The sequence below is a fragment of the Rhinopithecus bieti genome, unplaced genomic scaffold, assembly GCF_001698545.2.
Source record: "Rhinopithecus bieti isolate Rb0 unplaced genomic scaffold, ASM169854v2 scaffold_37314, whole genome shotgun sequence".
In the NCBI taxonomy this organism is placed as follows: domain Eukaryota; kingdom Metazoa; phylum Chordata; class Mammalia; order Primates; family Cercopithecidae; genus Rhinopithecus; species Rhinopithecus bieti.
The window spans coordinates 1,547,230-1,564,374 of NW_016816196.1; the positions used below are offsets into that span (position 1 = coordinate 1,547,230).

General features: G+C 41.6%; 1 protein-coding gene across 2 annotated transcripts in view; it reads left to right on the top strand.

The window, feature by feature from the left end:
• LRP2 (LDL receptor related protein 2) overlaps nt 1-17,145 on the top strand; it is a 229,106-nt gene that overhangs the window by 203,056 nt on the left and 8,905 nt on the right. For both annotated transcript variants that reach the window (XM_017854503.1, XM_017854502.1), the window contains 9 exons: nt 853-996; nt 2,483-2,648; nt 4,397-4,525; nt 8,520-8,740; nt 9,583-9,759; nt 13,438-13,557; nt 15,682-15,772; nt 16,619-16,686; nt 16,858-16,978. In XM_017854503.1, the coding sequence (XP_017709992.1) occupies nt 853-996; nt 2,483-2,648; nt 4,397-4,525; nt 8,520-8,740; nt 9,583-9,759; nt 13,438-13,557; nt 15,682-15,772; nt 16,619-16,686; nt 16,858-16,978 (1,237 nt within the window). The remainder of the gene's footprint in view (nt 1-852; nt 997-2,482; nt 2,649-4,396; nt 4,526-8,519; nt 8,741-9,582; nt 9,760-13,437; nt 13,558-15,681; nt 15,773-16,618; nt 16,687-16,857; nt 16,979-17,145) is intronic.

Genomic DNA, 17,145 nt, shown 5'->3' on the forward strand with positions numbered 1-17,145 from the left:
GCCAGGATGGTCTCGATCTTCTGACCTCGTGATCCGCCCGTCTCGACCTCCCAAAGTGCTGGGATTACAGGCTTGAGCCACCGCGCCCGGCCAGCAGCTAATTTTTAAATGTTTAAATCTTTTAACTAAGGACATGACTGAAACAAATTGGAATATTCATGTAAAACATAATGTCAAGATAGAGGAAATACATAAAATGAACTTCTAAAAGTTACTTAAATTGGATTCAGTTGACATTATGCAAGTAAATTAAACTTAAAAAATTCTAGACAGTGCATCTTGGGATGAGTCACCATTAAGTAGCTGCTTTAGGTTAAAAAAAATTAAATCAAGGACAAGTCAGGTTTATTTTTCATTAACTAGGAGCTAAATTGGGTCATAGAGCTGATTACCTGCTAAAAAGAATCATAAAATCTGTCAGGAAAGCATAAGGAATGAGACTTTTCTGGTAAAGTTTTAGTAAGATTATAAAAGTTTCTTCTGTGAGATAGAATGTCTGCAGTCTTGTCTGTTTTGATGTCAGTAAATAAAAACAATTCAGTGAAAATGAGGACTCTACGTAGGGTTCTCAGTCTAGCTTTGTTCCAAACTACCACTGGGTACAAAGAATAAAGAACTGATAATGTCCCTAAGAGACATATTAGTGTTCCACTTGAAGTGGAGATGAGAATGTCAACTCATGGATTTTGCAACCCAGTTGGATAGTCAACTTTATTGATTAACAGAGATAGTCCGATTCCTATAGAAACTCATGTTCTTTAAAAAAGGGGCAGGTACATACTGTGCATTTTATATCATACTTTAAGGAAGGTATAATTCAAACAGATAAAGTAGCCCTTTGTTTGTTTATAGGTAGCTCTCCTTTGTTGCTACTGCCTGACAATGTCCGAATTCGAAAATATAATCTCTCATCTGAGAGGTTCTCAGAGTATCTTCAAGATGAGGAATATATCCAAGCTGTTGATTATGATTGGGATCCCGAGGACATAGGCCTCAGTGAGTATAAACTTTGGCATCTTTCACTGATATTAAGTGACTTTATAGAATTTTAAGGTGTTGACTTTTAAAGAGTTTATTGTTTAATGAGTGAATTTTGTTGCATTAGTGGAAGAGGATACTCTTCCAACCCAGCATGCTCCTGATGACTTAGTGTGGCCTTGAATCCCAGTCAATCTTTCCTGATTTCTTTCCAAAACTCTTCCCATCACTGGGGTTTATCCTTTCTGGACCATCTCACATCTCCTTGTATTTTGAAATTTCCTTGTCCTTGATACTGCAGATCTTGTTCCTTCCTACCACTGTACACCTTGAAAATTTCTACCCAGACCTCAAAGACCCAGTTTAATGTCACCACCTCTGTGACAACTTCTATTACTCCTCCTGGCAGAGTTCTATGATTGCTCACCATGAACCTATGTCATTTTATGGCACATATTACTCTAAGTTATATAGCTAGTTGACCACATAATATCTTTCTATCCTCTGTACATCTGCTTTCTGGGGACAAAGACTGAATCTAACTTATCTCTAAATGCCTAGCATCTGACCCAACATCTAGTGCACTCTATGTGGTAGGTAATCAAAAAATTTAGTTGAATGAAGGAAAAAGATGAATAATGCTTATTGTTGAATCTCTCATGGCTCTATCTGGTGTTGGGGGAGATGACAGTAGGGTAGAAGTCAGAAAACTTGTCTTCTATGCCTGTAAACTTATCTTTTATGCCAGTCTCCCTTATCTACTAGCTTTATGATCCTAAATAATTGTAACGATTCTCTGAATCTCAATTTTTTATCTACAAAATCAAAGTAGTAATCTTGTTCTGCCTGTCTACCTCTGAGAGTTGTTTTGAAGATTGAATGAGATGAAAGGCTTTGAAAACTATTAATAACTATGTCAACATAGGATTTATTATTGTTGTATTTTCACACATGTTCATGCAATATAATGCACTTTTCAAGAATGGTGCATACCTAGGAAAGCAGCGGGTGTCCAGTGCATGCCTCTACAGTCACAGTCTTCCTATGCTTTTAACATGCCTGCTGTCCACCATCCTTCTGTCTGTACATAAAATAGGACTTCTCGTTGACATGGCTTCTTTATTGCCTCTGATATTGAGTATACTTTCAAATTCTCAACAGCCTGCCCTGGTTTATCTCTATACATTCTGTTTTGGAAACTAGAACTTGATCCTAATAAGAGTAAATAAGCACTTTGTTGAAATACGTTTAAATGAATCACTTTTAAATAGAGATGACTAAATCTCACTAAGTTCTCAGTTGAAGCATTTGTAGCTCATAGCTCAAGTTTGATGGGTTTTAAGGTTTGATTATACAGTTGTTATTTAATTATTCATATTATAACAATAGTGAGGAGGGAGATAGAGATGTCAATAAATGAACACTGTTTCACTTGATTAGACTACAGTTCTCCCATTACTTGATGCTCTTGATATGAAACTGACCTGTGTGTCTTCCTCTGTAGGTGTTGTGTATTACACTGTGCGAGGGGAGGGCTCTAGGTTTGGTGCTATCAAACGTGCCTACATCCCCAACTTTGAATCCGGCCACAATAATCTTGTGCAGGAAGTTGACCTGAAACTGAAATATGTAATGCAGCCAGATGGAATAGCAGTGGACTGGGTTGGAAGGTAAATTTGCCATACATTCCCCCCTTACCTGTTCTGTTTTCCTAGTTAGAGTTCTCTACTGCTCGCCATGGCCCATGAGTGAGGCTGGGTCTGGATATGGGTACATTCAGCCGTGGGTGCAGTTGGGCAATGGTTGGGCTTGCTGAAGCCCCAGCAACTGCCTCCACTTATCCCAGCATGTCATGGAGACATTATCATATCCTGTATTCTTTGTGAGCCATGAAAAAAATTGGGAAAGCACCCAGGTCAAGATTCACTATATAGCTAGGATAGCATTCTTGCCAACAGAGTTCTGGATTCCAAAATTAACTTTCAGTATGGCAACACTGTTCATTTTGTGAGGAAATGGGACAGCCTCACAATTCTCCCAGCAAAGCAGTTGAGATGAAACTTTTTTTTCTATGGTAGTTATCTTGGGGATGAACAATCCACATCTTGTGTTTTTAGCAGGCTTGTAGTTAAAACAGATCGGAAATTTGACTTTCCTGTTTAGTCTTTGGAATTGAGTTAATAGAGGTGTCAGTCTCTCCTGTTCTTCTAGACCTAGTAGCCCAGGGACCAGAGTCACACATTTTGGATGGTTTTTAAGTAGAACCTTAAGTAGGGTTATCATGAGGTAGGTGTGTGAGGTACAAACGGATGTGGAGAAGTTAGTAAGCTCCTTCTTCAGGGAAGAGGTTTGCACTGACTTACATTGGTGGGATAATGATTCCTTGAAAATGAACTAATAACGTAAACATGTTTGATGGGGAAGGTTCAGGGGTCACTTGCCTCCTGGAGAATGGAGAGTTATTTTCAGTGTAAATTCTTTTTCACCTTTTAAAAAATGTGGCTGGTGTTCCTGGAAGACTTGAGCATCTTTGAAGAAGTTAATTGGGTCCTGCTGTGCCTGCAGGCTAGCAGGAGACTCATTTCGGCAATTTTGGTCAAGAAACAGGGCCTTAGAGAACTGTTGCTAGAGTCAGGAACTCAAAACTCCAGACATTAACACTCTTTTCTGAAAACCAACCAGGGAATGGCAGATCTGTCTTCTTGTTTGAAGTTTTACCTCTTTCTCAGCCTTAATGAATAAGAGAATCAAGAAAGTGGTGGAACTTTTTCTGCTTGTAAGAGACTGAGACCTGCAGCCTCAGAAGTGGAAATAAGGCAGGACAGTCTTGTTGAGTTTGTTATTTTGAAAGGCTGTTTCCACTCATCTTTGAGCTGACACCAGGTTCCTATTGATTCTAATGGGGCTCTTTCCTGAGGAGGAAATAGACTCATGGGCAGTCAGAGTTAAGGCACCAGCCCCACGGTGCCTTATGACTTCTACCTAGAAGCCCATGTCTCATAATAATGCCAGTCAGAGGCCAGTCTGACTGCTGGGTCTATGGTAGTTATCTTGCGGATGAACAATCCACATCTTGTGTTTTTAGCAGGCTTGTAGTTAAAACAGATTGGAAATTTGACTTTCCTGTTTAGTCTTTGGAATTGAGTTAATTCCACTGTGGATCCTGCGTGATTCAGGTGCTTTGGCTGTTGAGGGCAGGAGTCCCCTCAATTCCTTACTCTTCCAAGTGTAACCTGCCAAAGATGTCCCCTTGGCTGGAGTTCCCCAAGAGAGGGAGACTATGGTCCGATGATAGGTATCTGAGCAACTCTCTCACCAGCCAGAACTTTCAAATGAAATGCTTTCATCTTCACACCTCTTACCCAGTAATGATTACACTAGGCTTTGCGGTTGTTTAACTTTGTGCCTCTGAATTCAGGCATATTTACTGGTCAGATGTCAAGAATAAACGCATTGAGGTGGCTAAACTTGATGGAAGGTACAGAAAGTGGCTGATTTCCACTGACCTGGATCAACCAGCTGCAATTGCTGTGAATCCCAAACTAGGGTAAGTACTTGGAGAAGTCTTCAGTGTTCTAGATATTTCTCCCTGGATTCTTATCATATTCCATGTTTCTTATAATGTTTTTTCCTAGTTATACTGAAATTGTCCTTCAGGTTTTTGGGAGGAGCGTCTTATGACTGTTTCAAGAATTATAACATGCCCTTGAGATCACATAGGACCAACCATTTCTGATCGGGAAATTCCTTTGAGAACACATCTGAGAATCTTTCTGGTTACGTGGATTCCTTGCCAAATCAGAGCGCTGAACTCTAAAGTTCTTTGTGGATTTAACTGTTTTAAATGAAGGTTTCAGCAGAATTGTTTTTCCTTTCATTTAGATGTTTTAAAGTAACTCATTCATTGAAATTCAGCTAGGGATTTGGTCATGTTTAATTAAAAAATTAAACATTTATATCCAAAATATATAAATATTTAAAATGACACATGTATAAATATGTATTATCCATTTGTAGAAATGTTCCAATTTGCAGTTTATCTGTAAATCATCTCAGTGTAAATGAGAACAAGTTTCGTTATTTTTCTCTACATATCAAGACATTTATTTGAATAATCACTAAGCTGAAAGGACTTGGTATTTACATATTACATACATATTTAGCTTCAGAATAGTGACACTTTAAAAAAGTTTTTTGAATAACCCCAAATGATGTTCCTACTTGGGCAGGACCAGTCTAGCCCTTTGTAGATATGCCAGTATTTGTAGGTAGAACACTATGAGCTGTTACTACTTTGATTCTGTTATATTCATATGTTAAATCATACCCTCAGAAACTCAGCAATGAAATATGAAAAATACTTGACTGATAAGATTAACCTGTAATGAGGACTCATCCTCAACATTAGTCATTGCTGCTTATATCTTATCTACACAATATCTTAGGAGCAAAGAGATGCAGTGTGTTCTATGGTGTGAATGATGTGACTGTTTCCAATGTTTTCCTCTGTAACTAATGTTTAAATTTATCTGATATTATGATCATACTCTGATATCCCTCATAGAAATTCTTTTTTTTTTTTTTGGAGATGGAGTCTTGCTCTGTTGCCCAGGGTGGAGTGCAGTGGCCTGATCTTGGCTCACTGCAACCTCTGCCTCCCAGATTCAAGTGATTCTCCTGCCTCAGCCTCCTGGCAGCTAGGATTATAGGCACCCACCACCACACCTGGCTAATTTTTGTATTTTCAGTAGAGATAGGGTTTCACCATGTTGGGCAGCCTGGTCTCAAACTCCTGACCTCAGGTGATCCACCTGCCTCGGCCTCCCAAAGTGCTGGAATTACATGCGTGAGCCACTGCACCCGGCCAGAAATTCTTATTTTTGTCTTTGTAATTCCTTTCTCAATCTCCTGACCTCATGATCCGCCCGTCTCGGCCTCCCAAAGTGCTGGGATTACAGGCTTGAGCCACCGCGCCCGGCTCTTGTAATTCCTTTCTCTCTAGAATGGCTCAGTGTAGTCCTGGGAGGGATAGGAAGTAAGAAAGGAGTGAGAAAGGGTTTCACACTGCCTAAGGCCTCCAGACTCAACCTACAACCTTCTCATTTCATGATCCATTTGAAAGGTTCATTATCCATAAGTTTTATAAGCATAAACATATATGATATGTTAAAGCTTCTTACAGCTTCTGTGGTGGTATCAGATCTGCCAGTGGGTCCAAAGGACGATGAAGATGACAACTACTGATAATGCCACTGACAGCAATGAAAAGTGCCAACGTTTATTATATTCTTGCTGTGTGTCAGCTACTCTGCTAAGTGTCCTACATATATAAACTCATTTGATTCGTACAAAGGACCTATAAATTAGTCATAGGTTTCTATCCCTTATTTACATAGATGGGTAAAATGACACCATGGTCCTTTAGTCAGCAACTGTTGACTGTAATATAAGATGGAAAGGGAGAATTGTCATGCGGAAATTGCTGGAAAACACTGTGATAGTTCTCCTACCTTACAAGGGTCCGGGGAAGCTCTATGGAGAAAGTAGCACTGAATTGAATGTTGAAGGTTGGGATCCACTGCTAGTATAACCGGTGATAAAGTATGTGACATGTGAGGTCAGTGTGGGTGAGAGTGAGAAGGGCCACTTCCTAGAGAAAGTGGGACTGACATGGAATCTGGATAGATGTCTTGGGTACAGATAGGCAAAGGAGCCAGGCCGGTTGTTCAGAAGCTCAGGGAATAGCATAAACGAAGTCATGGAGGAAACAAAAATCATTCTGTGTATCTTTTGTGTGTTTTTTCCATTCCATTCCCTACCTTTTGTTTTCTTAGTTTTGAGTATTTAATACTTTTAAATTAAATTGAATTAATTAATTTATTTATATAAACAGGGTCTTGCTCTGTCACCCGGACTGGAGTGCAGTGGCATGATCATAGCTCACTGCAGCCTCAAAATCCTGGGCTCAAGCAGTCCCCTGCCTCAGCCTTCTACTTGCACAGCACCATGCCTGGCTTATTATCTTTGAAAAAACAGTTTTATTAAAATGTAATTCACATGTGGTATGTATGGTATGATACAACTTACCCATTTAAAGTGTACAATTCACTGGCTTTTAGTATATGCAGAGTTGTGTATCCATCATCACAATCAGTTTTAAAGCAGTCTCATCACCCTACAAAGAAACCCTGTTCCTCTGAGCCACCATTTTACTGCCCTCAGTAACTGCTCATCTGCTCTCTGTCTCTATAGATTTGCCTATTCTGGACATTTCCTACAAATGGAATCCTGCAGTATGTGGTTCTTTGTGACTAGCTTCTTTCACATGTGTGTCCTTTTGAATGAAAACCAAACAAGGTGGTATTTACTAGCTGTTGAGACTTTAAAGGCCCCTGGCTGCATTTTTTCCAGAGCCCAGTTTGTCTAAAATCTATGCATTCCTCAGTAGAATTTAAAACTTGGTCTGTGCCTGATGACTGGTTTAGACTAGAGACTGAAAAGCCGCGGCTGGTTCTATATGGCCCATAGAACATATTTGGCTGGGACAACACGGAGCTTTAAGATTTTTTTTTTTAATGTAGTGCTGACATTTAAAATTTAAGAAAAGAAATAAAATCTGTATTTGTTGCTTTGGAAATCAGAGGAACAGATTACACTGGGTAGGTCTGCCTTCCTGGGCACTGACACAGGGTCTTGCTCTCCCCATCACTTGATATTTACAACCAGGATCTCTCCTCATTCCCTCATTCATCTTACATAACTGTTCCTCTCCAGGTATTTGAAATCACGTAATCCTTGGTCTAGGTAATTCTTCAATGTCAAATCATCTTTGCTTACATACACACTTGCTCTACAATTACTTATTAATTGGATGCAAAATACACATTTAAAAAGAGTTGCCGGGTGTAGTGGATCACTCCTGTAATCCCAACACTTTGGGAGGCTGAGGCGGGCAGATTGCTTGAGTCCAGGAGTTGAAGACCAGCCTGGGCAACATTGGTGAAACCACATCTCTACTAAAAATACAAAAAACTAGCCAGACATGGTGGCACACGCCTGTAGTCCTAGCTACTCAGGAGGCTGAGGTGAGTGGAGCGCTTGAGCCCAGGAGTGTGGTGAGCCATGATTGTGCCGCTGCATTCCAGCCTGGGCAACAGAGTAGCTACATGAAGATAGAAATCTTTGTATGTTTTGTTCTCTGATAGATCCCGAACACAGAACAGTGCCTCTCACACAGTAGGCCTTCAATAATATTTCTTGAAGAGTGAACAGCTTTCATAATGCATTTTAAAGGGTCTGAATATCCATCCTTTGGCCAATTTTCTATTAAGGAGTTGCAGTTTTCAAGAAGGATAAATCACACATGCTCTTGTGCCGCTATTTTTGCTCCCCGTGTTCTGTAAAATATAAAACTGGTGTCACTGAGCACCCAGGTCCCTGAGACAAACAGCTGGTTTCCCTGTAGGTAATGCCCTGTGCTCTGCCGTAGTGGAGAAGTCCCACCAGGTGAGATGCTACAATGAAGAAATCTTCTGTTACAGGCTTATGTTCTGGACTGACTGGGGAAAGGAACCTAAAATTGAGTCTGCCTGGATGAATGGAGAGGACCGCAACATCCTGGTTTTCGAGGACCTTGGTTGGCCAACTGGCCTTTCTATCGATTATTTGAACAATGACCGAATCTACTGGAGTGACTTCAAGGAAGACGTTATTGAAACCATAAAATATGATGGAACTGATAGGAGAGTCATTGCAAAGGAAGGTTAGAAATGAGTTAGAATGTAATATATTAAATTACTAATTAATATATTTCTAATGTCTTTGCCTGTTTTTTCAAGAAGGAGCCCTGCTCTTAGGAAACGGCTTATATAGTTTTTTAGATACCACCCCTCCACCCCCACTAACTCCCACCTGCTGGATTAAATGCAGATGAGTTCATTAGCAATAATTAAATCCTTTTCTTTTATATACAACTTAAAAAAAATGCTTCTCAGCAGAAGATATTGAAATAACTGAGTTTCCTGTTAGGTTGCCCCAGTAGAGGTGGTTTCATGTATACCAATGTTAATTCATATCTAACCGCTTCTGGACACATTCATTTTCACTTTACTAGATTGCCCAGTATGCACAACTGTAAATATCTAGAAGGAGAGGAACATTTTTTGTTGTTGTTGTTGTTGTTGTTGTTGTTGTTGTTGTTGTTCAGACTGTGCAGAATTGCAATGACCCAGCACATACCACATTTTTTCTATTTGGTCAGATAGATGTCTTAGGTTCAAAAGAAAACATAAAATCTTGCCATGTAAATTGTTTTCCAAAAATGCAACAAAATCAGTCACTTGATAGTGAGCTAGGGCCCTATGATTGGTGTCGGGTGGTATATACATCAATGTGGTTTAATTTCTATCTTCTTGACCTCCTAGTGCAGCACGCTTTCACAGTCCCATGTATCTAAAATCAGCCTGAATATTCCCAGAGCTTCAAGGCATTGTATGAGGGAATAATTCAAACAGAATGACATCACATCTAGAAGTGGTGGTAGAGTGTAGTGGGTATTTTCTTTTCAGTAACCTTTTGTTTTGTTTTTCCCCTGTGGGTAAGCAGCAATGAACCCTTACAGCCTGGACATCTTTGAAGACCAGTTATACTGGATATCTAAGGAAAAGGGAGAAGTATGGAAACAAAATAAATTTGGGCAAGGAAAGAAAGAGAAAACGCTGGTAGTGAACCCTTGGCTTACTCAAGTTCGAATCTTTCATCAACTCAGATACAATAAGTCAGGTAATCACCAACTTTGGTACAAGATGCTTCTCATTACTTGAAAACCTTATTTCAAAATAATGGCTATATTGCTGGAAGATGGCAGTAGATAACAACAGGCTAATCTCTTGGTGCATGAAAGGGGTGTGTGTGTATGTACGTGTGCTGGAGGAGAGGAGCGTTTTAACCATTTTAACCAAAGAAAGATAAAATTGGAGGTCAAATGAAATTATGCAAACTACCAGCAGATAAGTAAAAATTTATTAGCCTTCATTATTGTTTGGAGTTACGGATATGTACTTCTAGGCCACAGAATCCAGCAGACATCAGTCCCCCGCTAAGTGTGAATTGGGTTAACAAGTCACAAAATGGGTTTCATAGGCATCAAAAATCTTATCTTTCCCATTGCAAGGCTAGGCCAGTCATGTGCCTTCCTACCTGCACCTCTCTGTCTCACTTTCCTAGTTCTGGGCCCTGCTTCCTCAGGTTACCTGTGCGCTAATTCGTCCTTCAGCAGTGTATGGAGCAAGATGAAAGGCAAAGGGAAGTGAGGAAAGGAAATAGCCTATTCTCTCTTCAGTGTTAATTCAGACATCTGTTACTTCAATTACCTTATAAAGACCTCCCAAACCTTATAAAGACATTTTATTCTCATCCCAAGTAAAGAAACTGAGGCTGAGACAGATTTAGTAACTTGTGTGCCTAAGTCACATAAAAAATGGGTGAGTTTTAATCTCAGAAATGAAATAATTTTTAGGTTCAATTCTATCCAACCCAAAACTCAGCATCTTGCTGTATTGGCCCAGTGTTCAGTATGCCAAAGTCCCAGGTTGAATGCTATGGATATGTGGCCTTTGACAAGTCACTCCCTTCCTGTCCCCACATGTGAGTCATGGGTGGAGTCCGGGGTTTTCTTGAGTCTGCTGATATTTTGAGACCCTAATCAGCCTTGAAAACTTGCAACTCAGAGCTGAGACTCCCATGAGATGACAGGGGTGGCAAATGCCTTTTCTAGGTCATGGCTCCCTTGTTTTGGAAGTAGTACCACCTGTCTCCAAAATGCTCCAGAAAACTCCAGACCCTACCAATAGAATAGCTTTTGTACCCGAAGTGCCCTTGCAGCTTTCACACTTGGCCATTTTAAAGGTAGGAGAGGAAGGCACAGTACACCTGGAAAGGCCATCTCCCCTCCCTACCACCTCTGGACCCTGAGGAGAAGGCAGAGGAAAGTCTGGAGGCTGCCCCTGAAGGAAAAGCATCTCAGCCAGCTGATGCTCAGGGAAGGGCGGCCCCTTTGGAAAGTGCTGGTGGAGTGGGGGTGGGAGTGGGGAGTACAGCTCCAGCCCAGCTGTGCTAGAAGAGCATCTTGTTTGAACCAAGAGTTCTGAAATTTGAGCATGCCTCAGAATTATCTGGAGAACTTGTTAAACATAGATTCTTGGGCCCCATCTGTTGGACTTCTGATGCAATATGCCTGAGGTGGCCTAAGAATTTGCATTTCTTTTTTATTTTTTTATTTTTAATTTTTTTTTATTATACTTTAAGTTCTAGGGTACATGTGCATAATGCGCAGGTTTGTTACATATGTATACTTGTGCCATGTTGGTGTGCTGCACCCATCAACTCGTCAGCACCCATCAATTCGTCATTTATATCAGGTATAACTCCCAATGCAATCCCTTCCCCCTTCCCCCTCCCCATGATAGGCCCCGGTGTGTGATGTTCCCCTTCCCGAGTCCAAGTGATCTCATTGTTCAGTTCCCACCTATGAGTGAGAACATGCGGTGTTTGGTTTTCTGTTCTTGTGATAGTTTGCTAAGAATGATGGTTTCCAGCTGCATCCATGTCCCTACAAAGGACGCAAACTCATCCTTTTTTATGGCTGCATAGTATTCCATGGTGTATATGTGCCACATTTTCTTAATCCAGTCTGTCACAGATGGACATTTGGGTTGATTCCAAGTCTTTGCTATTGTGAATAGTGCCGCAATAAACATACGTGTGCATGTGTCTTTGTAGTAGAATAATTTATAATCCTTTGGGTATATACCCAGTAGTGGGATGGCTGGGTCATATGGTACATCTAGTTCTAGATCCTTGAGGAATTGCCATACTGTTTTCCATAATGGTTGAACTAGTTTACAATCCCACCAACAGTGTAAAAGTGTTCCTATTTCTCCACATCCTCTCCAACACCTGTTGTTTCCTGACTTCTTAATGATTGCCATTCTAACTGGTGTGAGATGGTATCTCATTGTGGTTTTGATTTGCATTTCTAACAAGTTCTCCTGTGACGTTGATGCTGCTGGTTCAGCGACCACATTTTGAGAACCGCTGCTCTAGTCCCTTGCTACTCAGAGTGTGAGTCATGGGCCAGGAACCTTGGGATCCTATGGGAGCTGGCTAGAAATGCAGTCTCTCAGGCCCACCTCAGACCTTCTGAATCAGAATCTGCATTTTAGCAAGATTCCCCAGGTGACTGGTAGCACATTCACATTTGAAAAGCTCCACTCTGGAGGGCTGACAAAATGGTAATGAGACAGATATTGATGGAGGCTTTTGGAAAATGTCTTATTAATTTATAGCTATGCTTTGTCTATGGTTACATCTTGAATGACGGACAATCAGGATCACAGAATGTTAGTCTGAAAAGGAATGTAAAGATTATCCACTCCAGTGCAACCCTTGGATAAATCATAATATATGCTAAGGTAGAAATAATAAGATTCTAGACTTACCTGGGGAGCTTTTGATGGTAATACTTGAGCTCTCTCTCAGACCAATTTAAATCTGAATCTCTGTGAATGGGCATCAGTAATTTTTCTTTTCTTTTTTTTTTTTTTTTTGAGACGGAGTCTCACTCCATGGCCCAGGCTGGAGTGCAGTGGCGATCTCGGCTCACTGCAAGCTCCACCTCCCGGGTTCACGCCATTCTCCTGCCTTAGCCTCCCGAGCAGCTGGGACTACAGGCGCCCGCCACCACGCCCGGCTAGTTTTTTGTATTTTTAGTAGAGACGGAATTTCACCATGTTAGCCAGGATGGTCTTGATCTCCTGACCTCATGATCCGCCCACCTCAGCCTCCCAAAGTGGTGGGATTACAGGCGTGGGAACCACCACACCCGGCCTGGCATCAATAGTTTTGAATAGCTCCCAGATGATTCTGAGGAATCATTGCTCTAAATTCCCTTTTCTTGCAATTAAGGTAACTGAAACCCAGAAGAAAAGTCTCCTTGGAGGGTTGGGGTGGAAATCACATCCAGTATACTTTGGATAGACCATCTGTTATGATCTATCCAGATTTGGGTAGTGACAAATCTTGATATAATATGTGGATCTCACTGGTCTTTGGAACCATCTCAAGTTGTTTAGCACTGAGTAGATTTTCAGGTTAGTCAGTGAACCAGATACTCACCTTCCAAACCTCTCAGGGCAGCAGAGAAGGTAAGTGATGCCAATAGAAAATGTGAGTGGTACAGAAATCCGGAGGGCCCAGAGAGGGACTATCCCACTGCAGTGTGGTGGCAGAGATGATAGTGTAAATGAGGGTGAGTAGCCAACTGACACGTGGACTAGAGGTGTTGGGATGCTGCCTAGACTCTGCTGTCACCTGGCAGAGCTACTTCCAGTTGCTGGGTATGTCTGTAGTCAGGTTATTCATTCTGTCAGGACCTAACTGCTGTTCTCACCTGCTTTCCAGTGCCCAACCTTTGCAAACAGATCTGCAGCCACCTCTGCCTTCTGAGACCTGGAGGATACAGCTGTGCCTGTCCCCAAGGCTCCAGCTTTATAGAGGGGAGTACCACTGAGTGTGATGCAGGTAGGAGCACTGCTGGAGCAGCCACAGGGGCCTGGGAGCACTCCTCTGCTGCCTGCAGGAGTCTGAAGAATCCCTGTATGCTGGGTCCTTGCAGCAGAGTGGGGATGGCTGGAAGGAGGAATAAGGGATGTGGGAGGTATGAACAGAGCTGAGTGGAACTTAGGGGGCAAACAGAACCGTGTTCCAGTGACTGCTGAGAGTTATTTGCTAAGAGCTGTAGAAATACAGATTCAGTGCCCCTAAATCTATTGCTGTGTTGTTTTGTAAAAACATTTTGAAGAGTGACTTTTTATAAGACCTCTACCTCAAGCTGGATTCCCGTTGCCCCAGAATCCACTCAACCTTAACTGGAGCTCCTCAGGGTAGAGAACCATGTTCAGTTTTGACAACTGAAAAAGGGCTACCTTTTGAAAAGTGCTTTATGTTATAAAGAGATGAAGACCAGCATGAGGAAGCTGTGGTTTAATTCTCGTCCCAAATGCTGTGGGTGATCTATTCTTGGCAAGACTTTTTTCAGTGACTCTTTTAAGGAGTTAATAAGCCAGGCGGGAACAACTAGTGTCCCTAACTAGCATCTGGTGCTGGAAAACCTGTGAAAAGTCATCCTGCAATTCACTAGTGGCCCATTTTATGGCTCACATCCTTGGGGCCTTCCCCCAGTTTTAGCTGATGGGGAAAGGAAAACGCTTAACCATCTTCTACCACCAGGGGGAGCAGGCAGTTAGACCAGGGACCACCGTTTGATTCATTCCAAATAGGCTGAAAAGTTGGCAGGTTTAGGGAATGAATCCAGGGACAAAAAAACTGCTTCTTGTCTCCCCTCTTCCCCTACTCTTGCACTCATCCCAACACTACTGGGGAAATATTGATAGGAATCCATTATTTCGAGCAATATTTGGAACAAAATGACAATTTCAGGCTTATGAAATTTGTTCTATACCGTGGATAGATTGTTTTGCCACTTAATGCAATTTCACATTGTAGGAGCAGCGTGGTCCTGGTTGTCAGCTCATCTACTACTTTTCCCATTTAAACTTTTTGCCAAGCGGATTTCATCAAGATTCTTGTTTTAAATAATTTTAACTGAAGTAAGCACATGAATGATGGCAGTCATTCCATATAGGGCTTCAGTTTGGTATAATAATTAAGCGATTAGTCCAGTGAGATTTCTTGAGTGCCAGCTATGTTTCAGGCACTGTTCTAAGTGCTAGAGGTAACAGAAGTGAACAAAACAGACAAGCTCCCTGTGTGTATTGAGTTTACATTCTAAGAGGACAATAAATAGAGAAGTCAATAAATATATAGTAGGTCAGGTGGTACTATGGAGAAAAGGAAGGCAGGGGAAGAGGGATGAGGATGGATTGGGTGGGGATTCTCCTTTAGATAGTGTTCAGGGAAGACCTGTCTGATACAGTGAACATTAAGTAGAGACTCAGATTGAAGGACTGAGCCAGGAGGGTATCCAGACTCTTTAAATAATATACACATGTGACCTATACTTATTAAGCACCTTCAACATATAAGACACTGAAGCACTAATACCCCGTCAGGCATATCCTGGGAGTATGTATGGGCCTAGCTGGGAGCAGGGACCTGGAGTAAGGGCAGTTTGGGAGGACTTGAAAACTCAGGAGCTCTCTAGCTAGCTGTCTATCAAATATCTCTTCATGTGTAGCTATGTGACTGCCTGTTGACTGATCAATTACTGATGCTTTGGTGCCTTTAGTAGAAGTTTCAAGGTGGGCCTACATTAAACTCTTGGTTTTAACTGAGTTCATGGAGAATTCTGAAAACTTCAAATGAGAATGTGAACATTTTAAGAGATTATTTTACCACTAGGTTCTTGTAACTATTAATATATGTGCCCCAGAGTCTAGTACCTCTCCATTGTTTTTTGGGAAAAATTCTATAAACTGCCTCCTTTCTTTCCACTAAATGTATGTTACTCTCCAAGACCTTAAGGAAATTCACTGGACTTAGGGGGGGAAGGTAAGCTTTGACAGGGAGACTAATTGGCTGGCTGGCCCGCCCCTCCTCCCAACCCTAACCCGGGCCGGATTGCATGGTGTGGGCACTCTGCTGAATACAGCTGACTAACACTTGCATGGCTTTCCCTTCCTGCAGCCATCGAACTGCCTATCAACCTGCCCCCCCCATGCAGGTGCATGCACGGAGGAAATTGCTATTTTGATGAGACTGACCTCCCCAAATGCAAGTAAGTCTGAATGTTGAGGTCCCAGCTATAGACCTTGCCTCTGCTGGGGAAATTTGAGACCTTAAAGTAGCCAGGAAAACAAATACAAGAACCTCACTAGTTCACTAATTCTTACATTTTAACCAGCTTGCCTTCCCTTGAGGGAGTCCACGGAGAACTGAGGCAGTGCTTCTTTAGCTAGAATGTGCATAGGAATCCCGTGGAGATCTGGTTCAAGATCTCCATTGTCATGCACACAGATTCTGCATTTCTAACAAGCTTTGGGTGAGGCCACAGGGTCTTGGACCACACTTTGAGGAGCAAGGAGTTAGAGAAATGGCAGCAGCATTTTCCTACTCACCTGGTATTGTTAATTACAACAGGGCTGTGGGAGAAGAGCTGTCTGCAGGGCTGCTTTAGCACAAGGCACTCATAATGAGCAGAAAGACTGGGATGAAGATTTGGAAAGAAGACTGTGTTGAGTAAACTCTTAACATGGAGCAAGATAAATAGATGTCTTTAAAAAGAATTTACTGAAAGCATATAAAAGAAAAAAACATAACCATGGTTTCCATTTGTACTCTCTAAGGAAGCATTGCATAGATTAGACACCAGCAGGTTTTCGTGACCAGACTCACCCCATCGGTGCCACAGCTACTCCATTAAAAGTGAATTTCTAAAATCAGAGCACTGTTCTTTCTGCTTGTCTTCTCTTGGCAGAATAAACAAAAGTCATGCAGGATACATTGTCTGTTCAACATGTAATTTATGCAATCAAAGCTCTCTCTACTTCAGGATGTGCTCAGAAAAATACAATAGAAGCCTAAGAACATAACAGCTAGTGAATGATTTTGTTTTTCCTTTCAGGTGTCCTAGCGGCTACACCGGAAAATATTGTGAAATGGCGTTTTCAAAAGGCATCTCTCCAGGAACAAGTAAGTTTTAAGAATGTGAGCAACCTGGAAATTACTCATAGCCCCTTCATTGAATGCTGTCACAGCTTTTCTACTTAACTCAGTCTTTGAAGGAGTGGTTCTAGTCCCCAGTTTCTGCCAGGATTGCGGGCTCCCGTGTGTTGATGTGCTCTCTGCTCTCTTCTTCTATAGCCGCAGTAGCTGTGCTGTTGACAATCCTCTTGATCATCATAATTGGAGCTCTGGCAATTGGCGGATTCTTCCACTATAGGAGAACCGGCTCCCTTTTGCCTGCTCTGCCCAAGCTGCCAAGGTCAGTTTCATTATGGGGAACGTTGATGTTTGAAGCCTAAGTAATTCATAGGAAGCCATGGGAAGGACTTAGTTTTCTTTCTAAGTTAAAAAAGCACAATACGCAGTTCACCTATTCCACAGAAACAAAAAGTAGTGAGGATGTAAAGCAGTCACTTCAAATCACAA